General features: G+C 42.8%; 1 protein-coding gene across 2 annotated transcripts in view; it reads right to left on the reverse strand.

Moving 5' to 3' along the window:
- The window catches only part of FLT4 (fms related receptor tyrosine kinase 4), a 299445-nt gene that overhangs the window by 40287 nt on the left and 236433 nt on the right, over positions 1-22725 (reverse strand). For both annotated transcript variants that reach the window (XM_069199519.1, XM_069199518.1), the window contains exons 21-27: positions 19977-20115; positions 16143-16237; positions 10869-10991; positions 9834-9945; positions 5330-5429; positions 4443-4548; positions 1889-2028 (exon numbers count right to left, since the gene is read on the reverse strand). In XM_069199519.1, the coding sequence (XP_069055620.1) occupies positions 1889-2028; positions 4443-4548; positions 5330-5429; positions 9834-9945; positions 10869-10991; positions 16143-16237; positions 19977-20115 (815 nt within the window). The remainder of the gene's footprint in view (positions 1-1888; positions 2029-4442; positions 4549-5329; positions 5430-9833; positions 9946-10868; positions 10992-16142; positions 16238-19976; positions 20116-22725) is intronic.

The following is a 22725-nucleotide window of genomic DNA, read 5'->3' on the forward strand; positions in this document are numbered from 1 at the left end:
TTTAGTCCAGGCCAAACAGACCCATCACACTTTGTCTGTCCATGGGTCTCAAATTCCTCAGACTACATCCAAGAGTACCAGTGTACACTTGTATCGTTCCTCCTTCCCACATTGGCTATTTGCCGTAATCTCCTTGAACTGTCTACCTACCTGTCCCAGGTTTCTTAAAGTGTTTATGTACTTTAACCGCCTCACTATGTCCATATGCGCAAAAGTATCTTATGCATCTGCCCAAGCGCTCTAAAATCCTCTCATGGACTCACAGCTACTCACACTACTCCTGTAATGAGCTCCTCACCCTGTCTTTCCAGGTGTCCTACATTTCTCATATTGAATGACAGCATCTGTCCCAAGCTCTTTACACTGGTAGCATGCCACAAGCTCTTTACATTGTCTGTCAACATCCCTCTCCAGTCATGGACCGCACTTTTTGCGTGCCTCAAGCACCATATGCTGTTTATGTATGTTCCCCAAGTCTTCATCGGCATAGCAAACAAGCTAAGTTGGGACACCAGTGAGGAACTGTCTTCCTGTCCCTTCTTTTACCCAAGAGGAAATAGCAGCCAGGATCTTCCTCTCTTCCATCCAAGAACAGTGGTAAAAACAATCCGCTCTCCCCATCCAGGTGAGACAGACTTTAGGGAATAACTGAAGTTATCCTGGTCTTCCAGTTCTCGCAGACAGTTAGAAAAGCCAACCTACTCTCTCCTGCCTGGCCTGGAGACTACTAAAGAGCAGGCACAATGATTTATTTAACTCTCCTTTTCCAGGAGAGAGAAGTGGAAATCATCATACTCTCCTCACACCAGAAGACAGTATCTCTCCCACAGGCCCACCCACGGAGAGAGGGCCTTTCATAATGGCTGTTAGAGTCCTCTGTGGAAAAATTACATCAACTGCAGCGACAGAGTTAATTTATCATTTAGGTTGTGTACATTAGAAAGCATATAGAATTATAGAATGTTTTGCATTTGTCTAGGAAAAAGTGGGAACTTCTGGGGTGCATTTATAACTGTTTGTCTGTATGCGTCCATGCAGGAACGATGCAAGGATTGCCAGCACACCAGTCAAAATATAATTTTGTCCCCTTGAGTATACTTTGCGTGATTCGGGCATTCTGTAGTAATTTGGTGCCACCACTTGGCAATGCCCTACAATTTATCAACAAGCCTAACCTCAAAGGCCCAGTATGTTCAAGTAACGATGAGTTGGCAATATGACAATACACTTTTCTGGAGCTGATTTTGGAAAAAAAAGCTCTAGAAAATATTTTAATAACAGTTGATTACTGCACCTACCATCTCCTGGGCAGTGGGAGAGAAGGTGGGTTGAGAAAGTTAGAGGCAGCAGAGAGTAATCCCCCTCTTCCAGATAATACTTAGAACAAGCATTGGCAAAACCAATATGTTTCACCTATGGGACTGATTGGCTTTGCTAATGGTTATTAGCCATACTAGACAACAACTCTAAGAGAGGAGGTAAGTGGCTATGCTCCATGGAAGGGACGGACACAATACTGACAAGCTGGGAAATTGATAAAAAGCAAGCAATTGAGACTGACAAGAATGCCAACCAATGGTAAATACTGAATAGACTCCAATCCCCTGTACTTTCTTGGTAAGTCGCGCTGTCTAGTAGGCGAAACACAGAAATGAAGCTCAGCATTTTATTCTGTAAAAATATTTAACAAAAACAGTGATTATAATGATTTTTTCAAATCCTTCAGTTTATCTATCTGTGGGCTCTGACCCCAGCTTTTTGTTCCCAGGTGTCTCATAAAGCCAAACCTGCACTGGTGCTATGCACTAAACACTCATAACGCAAAGTCAGATTGCCAAGTCTTTACTCTCTTGTGCAGAGTGGTTAGAAGGGGGCGTGGCAGACCCACCTGACACCGAGGCTGTGGCAGGGCAGTGCGAAGCCAAACTCTTCCTCATCTGAATTTTGCTGTGCCGAGGAGGTTACCTGTGAGAAGCCATCGTCTTCGGAGCTCTGGGAGTCATTGAGTGGGATGTAGTCCTTCCCCTCCTAAAGGGTCAAACATTGAAAGAGAAGATTAAGTTATGAGCACTTATATAGCACAAAACTTCCACGGAGGCGACCATTAACCTGAGGGTGGGAAGCAGTTCTTAGTTATTTGGGTGAGTGGAAATCCCATGACTCTATGCCACAAGGGCACATCATTTCCTCCCTTTCTGGACCTTCCTATCATGGTTTCCAAGTGTAACAGTCACATTGATGTAAATAAACAGTTTCAAGACCACAAGTCATAGAATGCAGTGATCTGGTACAGCTAAGTGGTACAGTAAATGGGGTGTCCTTGTGGTATGAAGTCATCTAGGGATTCCCATGACGAGGAAACAGGTGGTTCTTGAGCTTTATGAAGGCTAGCATGTTGGGCTGAGGGTGGAGTTCAGTTCCAAGTAGTTTGCGCAACAGGAACACTCTGCAAGAGATGCTATCAAAGTGGATTTTCGAAAGTAATGTGCATTTTAGATCGTCATCCATATGCAAGAAAATTAATTTTAGTGGTTGTCTTTCGCTTCAGCAGGTATAAGCTGACACCACTTTTATTTCCCTTCAATCAAGAATATTTGGATCTATGTATATTCTGGTTAGTTTCTTGTCATAAGTAAATTCTCCCTGCCTTGGTATCAACTGCCATTCATCCTACTAATGACATCAGAGCTCGTTCTTTTTTTCTGATTGGACAGTATTATACGTGGTTCACGGGCAACACCATTGTGGGAATAAGACATTGCCATTCTTTCCTGAAAAAGCAATGCAAAAGATTCTAGCAAAAACTGAATACTGGCATACAGTTAACTAGTTAAACATCAGAGGATGAAAAATAAGAGTGAAGATAAAGGAAATTAAAACAAACAGGTCCTAATTAGTGACCTGGGTAATTTCGGCATGCGTGCAACTACTGTAACAGCACACACCCCAAATACGAGTTAATGTCGGACCCCTGCAGTGTTCACCAGATAAACGTCAGCAGGTCAAATATGCTGAAATTTATCAGGGGAAAAATGGCCAGTAATTGCCATCATAGTTCTGCATGTTATTCCCCCTTATCAGGAACAACTCTTAACTGCAGGTTACTTATCGAAACCCTATAAATTCTGAGTGGGGTTTTATTTTTATTAGGTATGATAAAGGTCAGCACGAGCAATGGGCCACTTGTAATGAGAGACATAGTGATGATTTTAATAAATATGGCAGATGGGACACAAGCAATGTTTTGATGGAGTACTCTGACGTCCAAACATAAGGCCCGCTGTCATTTGTATCTAAATTGGTTTTGATAAATAGAGAAAGTAGTGTTATAACAAGACTGTTCATTCACATGTATTTGAGGATAACTCTTATTTAAATCTAATTTAGAAAAATATTGCTCCATTAAAGCTGCTTATCATGGAATTTAAATGAGGATCTGAATGTTTTTTTCTTAATAGTTGTGTTAGGCACACTAATGTCCACACACTTTCTAATTTTGTTGGACATTCTTTTTGGCACAATAACTGTTGGAGACACCCAGGGTGTAATTCCTGTGGATGGCTCAATTATGCCTTCTGTAATGAAGACCTCAGCTTTTCCGCTATGTTCTGCTGTAGGTGAACAGATACTCTGTGTGTTTGCCCTTGTACTGATTGGAGGGTGCTGTACATGTATCTTCTGGACTAAATGGAAAATGGGAACATGACAATGGTGAAACGTGATAAGGTGCAGGTATGAGCAGGTGAAACTATGGTTTATAGGAGATGTGTTCAAGTAGAGTGGTGGGCCCCATGTAGAGATTGAGGAGATATTTACTATTGAAGATGTGGCCCCGTGAGGGGGAAATATGATGCAGTTGTGATCTAATAAGCATATTGTCTTGTGGAGATGTGGTGTATTGGTTATATTAAATAATTAAAGGCCCGAGTTGTAATACTAGCTTGTCAACTTGGACAAATGTGGTGCCCTCACAAATCATTTTATTTACATATGCAGCAGCACCCGGCCCAAGTTGTAATACTAGCTTGTCAACTTGGACAAATGTGGTGCCCTCACAAATCATTTTATTTACATGTGCAGCAGCACCAGGCCCAAGTTGTAATACTAGCTTGTCAACTTGGACAAATGTGGTGCCCTCACAAATCATTTTATTTACATATGCAGCAGCACCCTTATTCTCCCAAAATGAAGAACTCAAAAATAGGTTGAATGTTAATATTGTTACACAAAGAAATATACGATTATCAATAAATTAGCCTTATATTCCTTAGAATATAAATTAAGCATAGTCCTTTAAGTGACAGTACATAAAGTGCAGTTCCATTTTGATTTTCAATTGTCTTGAAATCTTTTTTAAAAACCCACGCATGTAGTGCCTTGACAAATGACATTTCACCACACAGTTATGTGACCTTTAGCTTTCAGGTGAGGTTCCTGCTCACCTGCTGTACATTTTCCTGCAGAAGGTTTCCAAGTATCTCAACAAGATCAGAGAAGGTGGGCCGCTCTTTGGGGTCCCCATGCCAGCAGCTCAGCATGATCCGGTAGCTGGAGAGAGAGAGAGAGAGAGAGAGAGAAAGAGCGAGAGAGAGAGAGAGAGAGAGAGAGAGGATTAACCCTGTTCTCTGTTGTATTGAGCCCACCCTCAGGAAATGAAGAATCCTAGGGAGGTCTGGTGTAATATTCCAAATGTGATAGCATATGTTTTATGGTCCTATATTAAAATACCAGCGGCCTTGAAGGGTCTTAAGAAAGAACGACTGATGAATCTGATGAATGCGATGCACAGGCAATCAATCTTATGGTGCAAGGGGGTATAGAGAAACACAATCCATGACCATATGCACCAAAATGTGTTCAGAAAAATATAGAATAACTGATTCCTGTATTGTGGAAAACAAAATAAGAAATGGTGACAGGGAGAGTGAAACAATTTTATATGGAGGGTGGAAAAAAGAATAAGGAGAAGTTGACAATGGATATTGGGATGTCTGTTCCCGGACCAAGAAGAGAGAACTGACAGGTTAATATAATATACATGGACTGAATAGGATGAAAGGCCATGTGCTATCCTGGAAGAAACCAACATGTTCAAGAAAAATCCCATATTTAACCTGTTTGGACACTTAAGGCTTTTGTTGAAGGCTTGATGCAGCAATGCATGGTAATGACATTTTGCACACTTTTAAATACATTCTCCAAAGTGCTCTCTATTTTTTCTGCATACTTATTTACAGGTAAATATATATGAATTCTTAGTCGCACACAGTGACACTTGCACGTATGTGATTGTGCCCCAGGGCTAGTGGAAGTGATAAGGGCGACTTACATTTCAGTGGTGGCGTACTCGGGAGCTCTCATCCTGGTACCATCCTTCAGTCTCTGGCAGAACTCCTCATTGATCTGTACTCCGGGGTAGGGAGATCCGCCTGCAGAGCAGCAAAGAAGTGAGTCTGGCTTCAAGGGAAGCACCATTAACTTCGAATGAGGGAGAAGATGACCCGGGGTCTCCTGACCTGGCTACAAATTCCTACTTGCATCTACTCTAATTTTGGGCATGGAAATAGACTCAGGGCCTGATTACCGGTGGGTGATTGTTTCCCAACCTCTGTGTAAACCCATATGTACAGGGGTCAGAAATACGAGCTTGGCTGTATTTAATGCATCTGATAATTATCAGATGTGTTAAATACCCCAACCCTATTTAAATGTTGATAGATCAAATCTGGTGAAATGTTTCAGGGCAAAATCATAAGATCACCTCCCCCTGGCAACTCCTGCAAGACGGGAAAATGGAGCAAAGAGACCCGCAATACATCCACTTGGCAGGACGGTCTCTGTCCCCCTTTGATTGCAGGTCTGGTGCAACCTGCAAAGTGAAAGACGGCGCAGCTGCTTCAACCCGCTACTCCACCTTCCACTAATACATAGTGCCCAAGGCTGAGTTTGTGGCTGCCCTGAGGGCAGGGCATTGATTTCTATAGGGTGCACTGCCAGGGCCTTGTTAAAGGTGCACCTCAGTGCAGACCAGCGAAGTGCGCTCTTTACATTATGTGGTCTCGGGGCTCCAAGCACCAGGCAAACAGGCCCAAAAGCAGAACAATAACTCCATTCAGCTTTGAAGTAAGCCCAGGATCTAATTAGTCCAGATTATGCATGAAGCCTTTAAGCCAGCGAGGACACAGAAAACGTTTTTCTTGTTTTCTCAGCAGGGATGTGAAACATAATCTTTCTCCAATCCTTGAAGAGAGGCACCAGTTTAGCAATAAATATGGAAAACACCCTATGTTGGAGCAATTCCTAAGCATAAGATGAACCTCTAAGCTGAACTAAACAACTTTTCCTACAGTGCGACATCACAGAAGTCTTAGAGGGCTAGTTTCAAGCTGGGCAGATCCCCAAGCAAACTCCTTCCCTTCATTTCTAAAATGACAGACATCTTCACTGGGGATAAAAAGCTGTTCCTTCCTTCGTGCCCCCTGTCCCACCGTGAAGCAGAACAAATGGAGGTGCCCCCTGTGAGCCGGCAGCCTGCACTGAATGCAGTAGGTGGGCCAAACTCAGACTTGTGTGTTTGAGCTGGTTGAAGTTAAGCTATTTTTGTATCATCTCAGCAGAATAATTCCAGAAATTGAAGTTCCATCAAGTAATACATATAGCTCTATAGTTATATTTCTGCTGGATTTTCAGCATGGAGAGCGTAGCATTACTTACAATCATTTGAAACAAAGCCCGCAGGCAGATAGTGCCACACACGCACAAAGCACAGGACAGACAGCAGACGGAGGAGAAGGGGTGGGAGATTAGCATGTAAGGATTTTAAAGCAGCATATTGTTGACAGAGGCTGTGTGTCGACATACCAGCAACATACTTAGAAAGTTCACTTTCAACTAAATCAGAATCACCTCTTGCAACTATCAGGCCTGACTATTACCACACTGGATTGGATGGAGGTGAAAAGCTGGGTTTCTATACATACGTACAGTAGGGCCGAGAGACAGCCTTCCTCAGCCCTGAACCCTGATTAGAGATGGATCAAGGTGAAGGTGCAGAGAAAGCAAATCATTCAGGGTTCACAACAGGGCAGTTGGACTACTGATTCCAAGCATACGGCCTGCAGGTCACATTAACGTTTTATTGTCAAGATTCAGCTCTGATTCGTCACCTGTACACAGCATGTACATATCTCTAAACACAGCCGGTATATTTGTGTTGATATTTTGATGGGCATAAGAAGGGTTCCTTTTTATCAGCCCTTCAGTAATAAGATCTGTGTATCACCGTCCTGAAAAATATCGTCCAAATACATGTCATTTCTGAGGGAAATCACCACCAGGGCCCATATTACAAACAGGCCACACTGCCCTAGTCTGCACTGGTCTGCACCGCAGTGTGCCTTTACGTGGGTGCCCCGGGCACACACAGGATTAGACATGTTCTGTCCCATAGAATGGGGTAGCACCTGCCGTGGGGTCAGCACACGAGTGAAAGGTGGGCCGGATGTTTCACGCCACCTGTCCACCTTTCACTGTGCAGGCGGCAGCCTGCTCTGCATTTGAAAGGGGGCGGTTTTTACTTAGGATTTCCTTGATAATAAAACAAACATCGCCTGAAGCAAGCTCAAATTATGCAGTCATGCGTACTTTACAAAAGACATGTACAGCGTGTCTTTGCAAGTTACAAACTTCCCTGGTTTGCAAACACGGGCCCGCAGATTTCACTAGTGGGGCCACTGTTATGTTGGTGCCAGGCGTAAATTCTGCCCCAGTCCAACTCTGCATGTTTCCTAGCCAGATTTAGTGGCTTTTTTCCTGGGTGTTATTAAAAATAACTCAAGACACTTAATCAAGATGTGCAAATTGTAACTTTTAATGCTAATTCTCATGATGCAGTCAATTGATTCAGAGGCCAGAAAATGGTCATAGTACAAGACCTGAAGCCAAAACGTATTTCGCAACAAGATGAGTTACAATGTGTTACAATGTTGCTTCTACAGGGCGCTTTGGCATTATTAGGCAGTTGTACCAAGTACTCGAATTGTATCGCAAGTATCTGCGAAGTGCGCGGCAGTGATCCAAGTTTGGCGATGCTGGGCACTTGTGATGGTTATATTCCTAGATTAATGGTGCATCGGAAACGGTCTGTGGGGAGGGCGGCCTGATAACCCAGCAACCCGGTGTACCGGGGGCAGCGGAGTCAGTGCTTCAGCAGGTGGCCCTTGTCGGACGTTCCCTCTGGACCCAGAAATGTTTGCAGACCTCACACCCATCGTCACAGCATCACTGCTGCACGCACTGACCAAACTAAACCCCTGCGCTTTCATAACCAGCGAACAAAGGTCCAGATGCGCAGAAAACGTTGAGGCGATTCCACAGGTAAACCTGTAACTTGCATAAAATCAGACGAATGTGCTGCACGAACTAAAGCTTGTGCCAAATCAGACACTGCAACTATTTACCCTATCCAGGACCTGCCATGTGAAAGGAGCGTCTGAGAGTCAGCAGCAGAAAAATAAAACAATATTTTCATATTGTTTTATTTTTCTGCTGCTTGTTCAGCCAGCAGGGAGGGGCAGGGCCGAGCCACGGGAGGTGGGAGGAGAAGTGGAGTGCACTATGTGCACATGCGCGTTAGGCCTGACAAACACACATGCGCACTTAGGTTTCTCCTGCCTGTCTGTGTTGTGCAGCCGGGCTGGAGAAACTGCACAGACCCTAGGGCAGTGTTTGAGCGGCAGTCCAAGTCGCTCAGACTAACCCTGACACTGCTCCCATGCTAGGCTTAGCATGAGAGCAGCACCGGGATTGCATGGGGTTCCTGCACTGGTGTCCCAGTGAATGCTGGGACACCATTAGAAGAGGAGTGAGGCAGCAGGAGGCAGCGGCGGGAATGGTACGTGTTTTTTTTTCTGTGTTTCTCACATTCCTGTCGTCCCTCCACCACCTTGACATTTGCATCAGCCGCCGATGGCCTATACTTGTATTTAATTTGGACAATGACTACACAGTGCTACACAGCCACACGAGTGACATCAAAGGAGGCTTTGCGAAGGCATAATGCCCTCAGAATACTGTGCCATGGAATTTTTATCATAACCATTTTCTGTCATGCAGTGCAGCCCTCTGATTACCCACGGCACAATGACAGAGATGCCCGTCATAGATTTTTGCCATAGAACACTGCTCCTCATATTAAATACGCCAAGGAAAAAATTCCCTTGGAATACTGGTCCATGTGATAATTCCCTTAGCAATGATGTTGCACAGGGTGAAGGCCCCTCAGTATGCTGTGCCATTGAATAATTACCCCCTAAAAACAGTGCTATTATATAAAGTCTCTCATACAGTAGTGCTGTTAAGTAATCCCCTCAGAGTGCTCTGCCATAGAATACTTCCCTTCAGAATATTGTGCTGATTTAGTAATGCTCCTCGCACTGTGACATTGATGATACTTCTTAACATATAATAACATGGAATAAAGAAATTGAACAGCGTGCATGGAAATAATGTCTCCTGTTGACTGTATCATGGATGAGAATATCATGCTAATTGATGATGGTTATTCCCCACTAGGCCAGATCATTTATATTAACGAAATGCAGTGAGACATGAGATCTTTTCGGAAAAAAATTCTGATACTTGGCTCTTTCTCTATAGGTCTTCCTCCTATAGGTATCCCCTGTAAGACATTTGAGTTGAGGAACAGCCCAACTAGCTTTTTAGAGACACTGGCGTTATCAGAATCGTAAGATATGTCTGCTGGTTATTCTGCCTTTATTGCCCTCTTGTCTTTTAGTCTCATATATCCTAATTTCTTACAAAAAAAGACTCACCTAATGAGAAGATCTCCCACAACAGGACTCCAAAGGACCACACATCACTCTGTGTGGTGTAAACCTTATCGAAAATGCTCTCTGGTGCCATCCACTTGAGCGGCAGACGGGCCTACAAGGAAGGAATCAGAACAGAGATGTCAGCTATAGAATCTGAGCTGTCTGAGTAGCTATACACATTTTAAATAAAAGAGTAGACCTGGACTAGGGGTAAAGCTCCCTTTGAGCTTGTGTAGCATGTTCTGGCTTTATGTAGCGGTCCTTCAGAGCAGCTGCCTACATAGGAAGCACCCTGAGGGTATAGGAGGGAAGTGGCTTAGAACAGTGGTTCCCAACCTATGGTCCGGGGACCCATGAGGGTCTGTGAAGCCTCCTTAAGGGGTCCGTGACTTCTGAGAAAATGAAATAGTATTAACAGATTAGGTCCCCAGACTTCAGTAATGACTCAGTGGGGTTCCCCGGATTCCAATAACGATTCAATGGGGGTCCCCGAGTTCCAGTATTGATAAAGTGGGGGTCCACAGAAGTCAAAAGGTTGGGAACCACTGGCTTTCTGTAAGGGACTGTCAGAAACAGCAGACAAGTGGCTGTTAGGACAACCCGTGTAAGGCTATGAGGAAAGATCTGATAAAAGCTATGAGGAACTTTCTTATCTGTGATATCAGGAAACCAGTATCATATGCTGAAAAAACACTGTTCTTTTGATACTACAAAAGCTTTCATAGAGACTGGGTGGAAAGCACTCTGTTGTGTAAGGAAATCTCTCCTGGATGGAGTGAGGAATGTCCTTGTAGGAAAGGCCTCCTATGGTCTACACTATCTCCACAGAAGAATAATAATACCTTCTTCAGTCCTATGCTATACTTGCTCCTTCTGATGTTCTGGTATCCTAGTCCTGCTCCGCACAAACCAACGTTGGACACCATGGTGGCACTTCATCCAAGGGAGATAAGCCAACATCACTGGGGGTCACTGGATTTATGAAGGACACCAAGGCTGACTTTGACAAAAATTGCTAAGCCCCTTTGTACTCACGCTTCCCTTCCTGACATAGTCAGGGTCCTTGTAGATATCCCTTGCAAGACCAAAGTCACAAATCTTCACCACATTGTTCTCAGAAAGAAGAATGTTCCGGGCAGCCAGGTCCCTGTGAATGCACTACAGAGAAGAAGAGAACATTACACAAGATTCAGTAGAGCTGTTATCTCAGGAAAATCATTCAGAGTTCTAGGAAAGGATGGGAATTGATGGTATAACTTCTGGGCTAATGCCAATAGTAAACTAATTTTGCATTCTGTTTCCTTTGCGTAGTGAGCTAGCTTTCCATTTCCTTTGATTCGGATAGTATACTAATGTTCATTTTACGTGGCTATTTCAAGGAGTAATGTAACTGATAATTTTTTGGCATAATTCAGGCAGGAAGATGCTTTTCAGTTTTCTGGTTGACTCGGGCAGGGCAGAGTGCCAGCTATTTTTTTCTGTCTTATACAGGTAGCAAGTATTTTCAGTTTTCTAGGTTATTTGTGTTGTATTTCAGCTGTCTACTTTCTGGCATATTTAAGGCACCAAGATGGGTTTCCATGTTTAGTAGAAAGCTAGTTTTCATCTTTCAGAACTGAATATGGTAGAAAAATATGTTATGCATTTCTTGACTCATCTAGTTACAAGTCAAACTTACAATGTCCTGGGTTTACTCAATGTTTTAAATGCTTGAATGTTCTAGCTGATTGAAATAGTATACTAGTTCACAACTTTCTGGCTGGACTCAGAAAATTAGAGAAATATTGTCTAGAGTAGTACATGCAGTGCACCGACTTTCACATGGTGTCCTGATCTATGAGCAGGATAGAAATTGTTATGTGGTTGATTCAAATAGCAATTTATCTGTGCATTCTCGGGGTGTAAGGTACGGTAAGGAAACTCACTTTTCTGGTTAACCCGTTCGCTGGCAGGCCTTTCACTCCTTGGGTGCCAGGCCTTTTTTGGCTATTTGGGGCAGTTTGCGCTTAGGCACTCATAACGTTTTGTCCACATAAGCTACCCATGCCAAATGTGTGTCCTTTTTTCCAACATCCTAGGGATTCTAGAGGCACCCAGAGTTTGTGGGTTCCCCTGGAGGAGATCAAGAAATTTGCCAAAATACAGCGTACATTTTTTATTTTATTTTTAAATGGGAAAAAAGGTCTGCAGAAGAAAGCTCGTGGTTTTTCCCCTGAAAATGGCATCAACAAAGGGTTTGTGGTGCTAAACTCACCTTCTTCCCAGCTTGCAGGAACAGGCAGACTTGAAACCGACAACCACATTTTCCAACACAATTTTGGAATTTTACTGGGGCATACCCTAGTTTTACTATTTTTTGTGCTTTCAGCCTCCTTCCAGTTAGTGACAGAAATGGGTATGAAACCAGTGCTGGATCCCAGATAGCTAAACATTTCTAAAAAGTAGACACAATTCTAAATTCAGCAAGGGGTCATTTGTGTAGATCTTACAAGGTTTTCCTACAGAAAATAACAGCTGAAATAAAAATATATTGAATTTGAGGTGAAAAAAACAGCCATTTTCCTCCAAATTTTATTCTGTACCTTTTTCCTGCGATGTCAGATTTTCAAAAGCAATATACCGTTACGTCTGCTGGACTCTTCTGGTTGTGGGAATATATAGGGTTTGTAGGTTCATCAAGACCCCTAGGTACCCAGAGTCAATAAAGGAGCTGCACCTTGCAATGGGTTTTCATTGTATACCGGGTAAACATCAATTCAATTGGTGAAATATAAAGAGTGAAAAATAGGTATCAAGGAAACCTTTGTATTTCCAAAATGGGCACAATATAAGATGTTGAGAAGCAGTGGTTATTTGCACATCTCTGTATTCCGTGGTCCCCATACTAGCATCTGAATTTCAGGTAATTTCTCAAATAGGCTTCTTTTTTACACACTGTCTTGCATTTGGAAGGACAAAATGTAGAGAAGGACAGGGGGCAAAAACACTTGTTTTGCTATTCTGTGTTCCCCCAAGTCTCCCAATAAAAATGGTACCTCACTTGTGTGGGTAGGCCTAGTGCCTGCGACAGGAGGCACCCCAAAACCCAACATGGACATTTCACATTTTTACATTGACAACTGACGTGTTTTTTGGAAAGTACCTAGCAGTGGATTTTGGTCTCCAGCTCAGCCGGCACCTAGGAAAACCTACTAAACCTGTGCATTTTTTAAAACTAGACACCTAGGGGAACCCAGGGTGGGGTAAATTGTGGTCCTCTCACCAGGTTCTGTTACCCAGAATCCTTTGCAAACCTCAAAAGTTGGCAAAAAAACACCTTTTCCTCATATTTTGGTGATGGAAAGTTCTGGAATCTGAGGGGAGCTGCAAACTTCCTTTCACCCAGCATTCCTCCAAGTCTCCCGATAAAAACAGTACCTCACTTGTGTGGGTATGCCTAGTGCCCGCAACAGGAAATGCTCCAAAACACAACATGGACACATCACATTTTCCTAAAGAAAATTGACCTGTTTTTTTGCAGAGTGCCCAGCTGTGGATTTTGGCATCTAGCTCATCTGGCACCTAGGAAAACCTATCAAACCTGGACATTTCTGAAAACTAGACACCTAGGGGAATTCAGAATGTAGTGACTTGTGGGGCTCTCACCAGGTTTTGTTACCCAGAATCCTTAGCAAATCTCAAAATGTGGCAAAAAAACACATTTTGCACACATTTCGGTGCTGCAAAGTTCTGGAATCTGAGGGGAGCCACAAAATTCCTTCTACCCAGCCTTCCCCCAAATGGTACCTCATTTGTGTGGAAAGGCCTAGTGCCCGCGACAGGAAATGGCAGTTTGGAAAAAACGTTTTTAGGCTGACAAGTGGGGCAGAACTTTTATCGGTATAGATGCGACAAAGTTGATTGGTAGGAATTTTGTGGATTCCTGCAGATTCCGGAATGTTCCATCACAACAATATGGGAAAATGTGTGATTTCAAGCAAAGTTGGAGGTTTGCAAGGCATTGTGGGTAAGAAAATGGTGTGGGTGCATGTGAAGCACACCACCCTGGGCTTACCCAGATGTTTACTTTCCAGATGTGTTTAGGTCTCGTAGATCTTTCTACATGGCAACGTCCCAAAGTCCAAAAAGTGCAGCCCGCCCAAACCATTCCAAGGAGGGACGATTTTGAGAATTAGACAAGCTCTCATAGCCCAAATGTAAAACCAACCCCCAAAATAATCAAATGTCCTCTTGCTTGCCGTTGGGATAAGATCTTTTAGTGTGCGGGGGAGAGCTGAAAGACTGTTTCCCCCCCCTTCAGTTGTGGTGGGGGCATAACCATGCCCATACTGGTTGGTAGCCACCACCCCACTATTTTTTTTTATTCCCTGGCATCTAGTAGGTTTTCTGACCCCCTGGGAATAGATCGGGGGTAATTGCCCCATCTGCCCACTTGTGGGCAGAACAACTTTGTCCCTATTTTTTGGGGGGGGTTGGGGTATGGCCATAACCCACTCTTTAAAAAAAAATATATATATATATTTCCAGGTCCTGGTCTCTGCTGGACTTTCTGCCCTCCTTGGGGGCAGATTGGGCTTCCAAAGGGGTTGCTCCCTTCCTGTAAAAAAAAGTAAATAATCCCTGGCGTCTAGAGGTTTCTGCCCCCCCGGGGGCAGATCAGCCTAAGTACAGTAGGCTCATTTGCCCCGGGGGGGCCTTAAAAAAAATTGCCCCCCTGGAGAGCGACCCTTCCTCAAGTGGTCCCTCCCCTTATAAGTATAAATAAAAGAAACTAAAAAAACATCCCTGGTGTCTAGTGGGCATTTCTGCAGCCTGATCGCTTCACGATCGGGCTGCAGAAATGCTTACAGTGACATGAAAAGACAGAAAAGGCCTTTCCTTTCATGTCTCCGTGCCGCCCCCAGCCCCCTGATCGGAAGAGAAATGTAAAGCATTTCTCTTCCAATCCGCGCTGGAAGCTGAGCTTTCAGCGCGGTGGGGGTGACCTCTGATGAGGTCAGCACGCAATTGCATGCCAACATCATCAGATGTCACTGGGGAGGTGGAAGGGCGAGGGGAGGTCGGGGGGGCCATGGGTGGAAGGGGAAGCGATTCCCCTTCCATCCCTGCCCATGGGAGGGGGTGGGAGGCCCACGGGGAGCGCTAACGCTCCCCCTGTGGGCAGGGTGCAGGACGAGCTGGTCTCAACCTCGGCACACAGAAACCATGGCTGAGGACGAAACCAGCTCATACCAGGCACCTGAGGGGTTAAATCAGACATTATGTTTGTTTACTTTTGTTTAGGATGATGTATATTGTGGGCCAGCTTCAGATGATTTCAGAGAAGATAATCAGGTTACACTTTTTTGGCTTAAACCATATAATTTTATGTCTTTATTTAGAAAATTAAATAACTCTCAACTTACAGGTACTTTCAGTAAGGAGCAAACTAACAGCTGTCTTACCTCATTCGTGGCACGAGTAACTTAAAAAAGACTGTTCCGATCTAGGAAGTGGGTTTTGCAACATTTTCTGGTTGAATGTGGTACTGAGCTAAATTAATTGCCTGATTAGTAATATTACTTGTAAGCTTCTCTGGATGGATTAGGAGAGTAAATTAGAGCACTGTTTTGTAGACCAAATTACCTTACAGCTACTAAATTAACTGAGATATTAATCTGGGTTTCAATTTAATATTCTTGACCAATAGGGTTAGTAAGCAACTGTAGTTTTTAATGTTTTGGGTTGATGCAGGTAATGGGATAGTTTACATTGTTTAGGTTGATTCAGACCTCAACATAGCCTACAGATTCCTAACAGGCTGAAGCTGTGAGCATACTTACGTTTCCCATCCTGTTTTAGAGACTAATTAAGTTACAGTGGATTAGTCTTATTCACTATTTAAGGTACCTTAACAATTGGCTCTTGAATCAAGTAATAAACTGATTGAAATCATCCTAACTTTATTCAGTCATAAGCTAGCTTACAATTTTTTGGTACAATTCTGTTATTTTACAAGCTTAATCCATTTCAACTGATTCAGGTAGTAAGATAGCTTTCAATATTCTAAGCACTCTCAGGTACCAAGATTTTCAGGACTGGATTAGGTTGCCATTAGGATTTACTTCTTCTGCTTTTTGGTTTAGAATGTCAGTACTACCCTTAACCAAATCTACCTTTTGGCTTTTCAGAAATCCCAGCCTGTCTAGAGACTAGTTTTCCTAACAAACCCATTCTTCCTCTCTAACCTGGAAGCCATGTTGAAGCACTCATTGTAGGTGACTTGGTTGTGGTGGCTATGACAATTTGCTTTGAACTTGTTCAACTCACCTTGCGAGAGGCCAGGAACTCCATGCCCCGGGCCACCTGGAAACTATAGCAGATGAGGTCCTCCATGGTGAGGGGGCACTTCCACAAATCTTCCACTGCACCACAGACATAGATGGGGAGGAGAAGAGATGTTAAGAAGGGGTTTACCATCCAGCAAGATAAACAATAGTTCCTCACTCTGTCTTCAAGCATCCTTAACTAACCAAAGGCACTGGCAGAATGGGAGGGCAGGAGAAATACCCATATTGTGTAACCACTTTGTGTCTAGCTTTGCACAAATTGTGTCCACAACTTTGTCTTACAGACCAGCAAAAAGCTGAACTTCCTTCCTCACCGCTTACTGTTCTGTATCTTACTCCATGAAGAATTCAAGGATCAATGACATTAGAGCATGAACATGAAATGATATTGATTCTGGGTGAGCTTTTTTCCATTTCCAGCCTAAGCCTGTAAAATTCATCAGCAACATGAAATGCCAGTTAAGGCTGACCCATTCAGCATTGATGATAAGTACGTATTTTTAATTATGGCTAATACAGCGATGGAGGAGCCACATCTTTGTTATTTGTTTACATTTAATGCCCTCCCACACAGATTTGAATCATAAGAGACTGGGGGACTTTATGGCCACATAGGTTTCCATGAACTGTCTCTCACTGAAAAAGTCAATAGCCTCAACTGTTTCTAGGACACTCAACTCACCAGCCTCACAGATTGGTATGGAAAGTCACTCAGTGTATAGGTAATAGCCCAGAACACTTTTCTATGACATGTCCTGGGCTGGTATAATTTATGGGCTCACGAGTTTCTATAGAATCCTCTTTATTCATGAAATCTGTGGCTTTAAAGTGCTGTGTGGATTTTCACTCACTGAGCACCTCAACATGCCGCTTTTCTTTAATAGAGTTACTTATTAATGTAGAATTTTTAAACAACTGTTTATTGTTTTTAAGATACATAAAAAAGAGATCACCATAAAACATCGATATCAACTACGGCAACTAAGCATATCCATGAAGCATAAGACTCCAATACAATGAAACTGACAGTAAGGTTCTCATGATAATATTGGACAGAAAACATATCAGGCATCCAATTGTCTGAAAGAACAAGTGGCCCTTATTCTCTGGTGTTTGTTTGTGCACCCTCACCATTTGTAAATCTATTTCTCTGCCCTACTACAGACAGCCATACCATGTGTCCAGACCTCTAAGGGAGGCCATTCTGGTGCCATTCAGTATTTAGCAATGTCTCACTTGGTGATAAGGAATCTGATCCCTGCAACGTCCAGTCCACACAGGAGTTTGCCCACTAGGGCCACTTTGGGATCCAATGCGTTAGATGTATGTAACAAGCACACCGGGGTTTTAATTTATGCTCTACCAGTACTGAACAATAACTAGGCACGACTACATGATAGAAGGTCCCATCAGGAGATCCACATTGTGTGCAGTTAAGATTAGAAATAGGGAAACTCCCCATTTTTCACAGCCATTCAGGGCTGTAGTATGTCCAATGAAAGTAGATGAATTGTATTATTCACAAATTAGATTGAATGGTGAGCGTCCTGACCTCCATTGTGGCCTCTTGTAAGTCATCCTCATTTAGCTCACCCATGTCACCCTCCCAAGTCTGCAAAACTCTCTGAAGCATGTCTGTAATGTTAAGTAAGAGGGCCCTATAAAGCTTAGAAATTCCTTTGAGGCCCAGTGGGCCCAGCAACAGGCTGGTTTCAATGGATTATTGTCTGGTACCTCCTCTAGGTCCTCCTTGTATGTTTCGATGTATGCCAAATTTGGAGGTATCTAAAACAATTGTGAATGAGGTAGTCTAAAATCTCAGACAAACATTCCAAGGACATAACAAGATCCCACACATACAGGATACTTGTAATTCCTCACAATCTTTAATAAGCTGTATCTTCCTTGAATCCTCTGTGTCTTGATAACATTCCATGAAGTGACTCCCACTGGAGAAGTCATTGCCCTGAAATATTTCTATGGAGTATCAATCACCTGAAATGTCAATGGGCCAATTCATGAAAGAAATGTAAAAGTACAGGGGAAGATTTGCCTCTCTGCATTGAAGTACTTTAATGGATTTTTTAATATTCTGAAACTTCTGCTTGGAAAGCTTCACCAGGAGCACATTTCCAGATGTATTTCTAGGATGAAACATTCCACAGGACCCTACTCCTGCGGTGCATACTTCTTTGTAGCACAGAATTACACATGGGGGAATCGAACCAGATGTGCAACTGCAATTTGCTTCCTTTTTTTCTTCTCTGGGAAAATATTTTTCCCTATCCAACATACCCTTCCCCTCGATCACCAGCAAACCTGGTGAAGCAATTGCGTCATACATTTTACGTTTTCTAACAGAGCATTACTCACTAGAGACAATGGAGACATTAATGCTCCTAGAGATTTTTTTGGAGTGCTTCTTACTGAAGACATAATATTGCCTACAGGATTTTATGGAGTGCTGGTCACTGGAGATGCCAGTGACGCCTCTTGTGTTTCTACTGACTCACACTCACTGGAGCTGTCACAGTCCCCGGAGGGTCCATTCACCTGCAGTATATGTATCTTCTGAGCTCCACTCACCAGGTAAATCAACGGCTTAAGAGATGACATTCCTCCTTTTACACCAGGTACTCGTGTTCAATCTTTATCATTCTGTGTACTACTTACTGGTGTTTGTTCTTAGGCCTGTCTTTCTATCTCCCAATATATTGTTTTCAGTTACTTTACATAGCACCACCATACCGAATCTCTGACATTACACGATGTGCTTTTTTCAAGTAACCCACTAAATGATCGCATTGTTGATTAGTTGAGATCAGCAAGACTCCTTTCCTTTGAATACTCGATGACTGTCTGACTTTGTATAAATCTGTCTATTATTGCCATTGTTTTGGCTAGTGCTCAGTAGCAACTGCTCAGTAGCCATTTATACCCTAGTGGGTGGCTCATCCGTCCGCTGAAAGAGCGCAGGACCTGGATTCCACCCCAAGGGAATTCTACTGGCCATATGCAGAGAGTCCCACCTGCCTGGCAGAGGTCTCTATGCCTTCAGTGCATCAGCCAGTGCAGCAGATGCATTGAAGGCAAGTTGATTGCCAACTGGGTGCTATGTTTGTTTGACCCGTTTTACATTAATTTTTAGTTTTTCTGAAAATCAGAGAAACAAAAATAAGCTGCAATAAGCTGCGAACGATTTTTTCCCTGCACATCAAGACCATCATTAATTTTCCCTCCCAGGTCTGCCACGTCTCCACCAGCAAACTTGGACAGGAAAATCAGTAGTGCTAGCCTCTGCCTAGCTAAAGTGGGGCTACCATCAGCGTGATTGGGTTTCCCCATGGCAGATGGGCCAACAGGTCAAGGAATTCTGACAATGTAGCTCGCCGAGGCTCTGCTATCAGAAACACAGCAGTTCCCTAGACTTTATCTGAGGTATGGGAACTGCAAATCTGTAGGGTAGGACCTTCACGAATTTGTGGTGGAGATCATGCTCCCTCAAACCCTAAATTAAACCTGATGTATTTTCTATTCCCAACTATACATCCACCCTGATAAATGTATAAAATGTGTGCTCTCTGTATCTGTGCTTTTAATTAATTAGTGCTGTTCATAATATCTTCCCTGTCTCTCCAAAACATTTAGAAAAAAACGCCAGCAGAAGTGTTCCTGTTCTGCGTCAATTAATTTGATGATGCACCGGTGTTTTTCAGCCAATCACTGGCAATCACAACCACAGAGGGTAACCAAGGCACAGAGGAATGGACTGCAGTAGATGTAAGGAGTGGCAGTATAGAGTATAGTTCCGTACCTTCCTGTCCCCTTAAGCTCTTGCTGATCATAATGCGGGTGAACATGGTGCTGTCACTTGACCCAGCACTACTCCTTCCATCCACTAGCACTGCTTCGACCATGGACCGAACTTGACTGCGCAGTCTTGGGGACTTCTCCTAAGGGAGGGTAGGAAACAGGTAAGATGAAAGCATGGATGGAAAACATGGCCAGTAGTTCCTCAATAGGCAAGCAGGGTCCATGACACACTATCCAAGCATAAATCAATTGAAACTCCTCAGTCCATGTTACTTGCCCTGTAAATCCTGATTTCCTGTTATTTGCTCTGTAACTCCGGAGTCCCTGTTATTTGCTCTGCAAATCCTGAGGACGTTCTTTGCTCTGTAACTCCTGAATCACTGTTATTTTCTCTATCTATGTTATGTAATTACTCTGTAATAATCCTTCAACCAAAAAAACAAAAACATATTTCATGCGCCAGTGGTCTTTTTACTTTCTTGAAATTAGCCTCCAACCAAGTGCCCTATAATCAGGTGTGGGCGGAGTTTATCATTCTTTATGCTGAATTTGGTGTTTTTTGGCGACTCTGCATTACTCTTGCAATGCGGTATTCTGGGCAAATTCTGCCAATCACTGTGTGGCAGAATTATTTCCCGACATGTCTAGAAATGCAAGCGAGATCTGGCATTCCTTCGCTCAATTTTGAAAAGCGCGCAGTCGCAAGTGTTCATAGCCATAGGGCTGCTTCTTGAGTAGATTTGCTGCTACTTGAGTAGATTTTCTACTTGAGTGGCAGCAAATTCAACTTGAAATTCTATGTGCTCTTGCACACTGCATAGTGTTGTTTGCACTGATGTTGTCGGCACTGCTCACATTACTGGCAGTAAATTGCAGTGCAACGTGTGTATATTATTAGCTTATTGGAGGAATTCTGCATAATCTCACAGAGTTTTTTATGCAACTCCGTGGAATTCCACAGAGTGAAACTCCACAAGTTCCACCCACCCCTGTTCATACTCCATCACATATGCATCTTGCAAAGTGATTTGCACCTGGCTTCCTATTCAAAACCAGAGAAGTTAAATTGACAAGATACCCTGGGAAAACCAGCTGTGTTGCCCACTGAAATAGAAATCGTTTTCCTGTTTTTCCCCATCATTGAGGAAGTTTTCAGTCTGCATTTTTTGAGATTCTGGATTTGGGGATTTTTCCAAATAAGAACCTCACCTACACAAGTGGAAAACTCCACCCACATAGGGCCTCACTACAAGTGGATAGAATTGCTGATTTGGTAGATAACTCTGGTAAGGTGCAAATTTGGGAACTACAACTTTTTGGTAAAAATGCATTCCCAATTTTCCCCTTCCACCCCACGGCCTCACCCAAAAAAACTGCTGAAATGTCTGGGTCGGAAATGGCTAAGAAAAGAGGAATCGGTTCAAGAATCACAAATGAAAACACCAATCCCAAAGGTAATTCCCAATTTCTCAGGGGCTTTGCACTGTTAGAGACCTTGTTAAACCCTGTTAGAAGAGACAGTATTTTGTTTTGCCAACTGTAATTTTTATATACATTTTCAACTTTATGACTGTAGGCCTGATTGACGTCTTGTAGATAAGCTTATACTGAGTACAGTAGGCTATTGTGACACACCAATGATAATAGCTATAGGCTTTATTGGTGTGCAGGAAAGCGTTATGCCGAGATGCCATAGGTCTGGCCTGGTCATTATGAATAGTTAGTACTAAGGCAGTAGGCTTTGCTTATTTATTGTGAAATGCTCCCAGAATAGACAGGTATTTAGTTACATGTAATCTCACAGATTACCAAAGCAGGCAAGTGTTTTTGGTAATAATCACCCACTCTGACAAACCCTGAGAACAGAATTTCACTGTGATGATTATTGTTATGCCCTATTGGTTGTTTATTGTTTTGAAAACTGTACCTTTATACATATTTGTCATTTAATAAATGTATACCTGATGATTGCCAGTTATTGTGCAATTCAGTAGGCCTGTGTTGTATACATTTTCACGCCACTGGTAAACGCTGGAGGCCTCATTAGTTCATTGGGAAAAGTTATGTCACATTCCTTAGGTATGATCAGCTAATAATAAACATTTATGACAAAGCAAATAGGCCTTACATACATAGTGTGAAAAACATTTGTAAAAGGTAATAGGCTTTTAATTGTGGATTGGCATTACACTGTGCTAAAGCCTGTAGGCAGGTATTTTGTTATATGGAATTTCGCAAATTACTATACAAAGCAAGGATTTTGGTGTTGGCGACCCACCCAAGCAAACAATGGGGTTAGATGATCTTCACTATTGTCATCCTTATCATACTGTATTTTGTAGATGTTTATAATTTTATTAAATACCTTATGGTTACCTTGTGGAAAGGATTAAGACCAACAGAGTTAGTCTGTATAATTTTCATAGACCTGATTCATTTAAATGAAAAGTTATGATAAAGGCAGTAGGCCAGACAAATTGATTGTGAAAAGCACATGTTAAAGCCAATAGGCATTTAAGGGTAGATTGTTGTTACTCTGTATTAAAGCCTCCACATAGGCATTTTGGGCCAGATGTAGCAAAGGTTTTTACCCATTCTGAGTTTATGGGAAAAAGTGTTCGTACATATGGCCCTTTGTTACATGGAATCTCACAGAATATCCTTGTACGCAAGGGTTTTGGTGCTGGTTATCTACTCTGATAAACAGTGGGTATAGAATATTTGCACTGTCAGAACCCATATGAGACTAT

This window comes from Pleurodeles waltl, chromosome 7, assembly GCF_031143425.1.
Source record: "Pleurodeles waltl isolate 20211129_DDA chromosome 7, aPleWal1.hap1.20221129, whole genome shotgun sequence".
Classification (NCBI taxonomy): Eukaryota; Metazoa; Chordata; class Amphibia; order Caudata; family Salamandridae; genus Pleurodeles; species Pleurodeles waltl.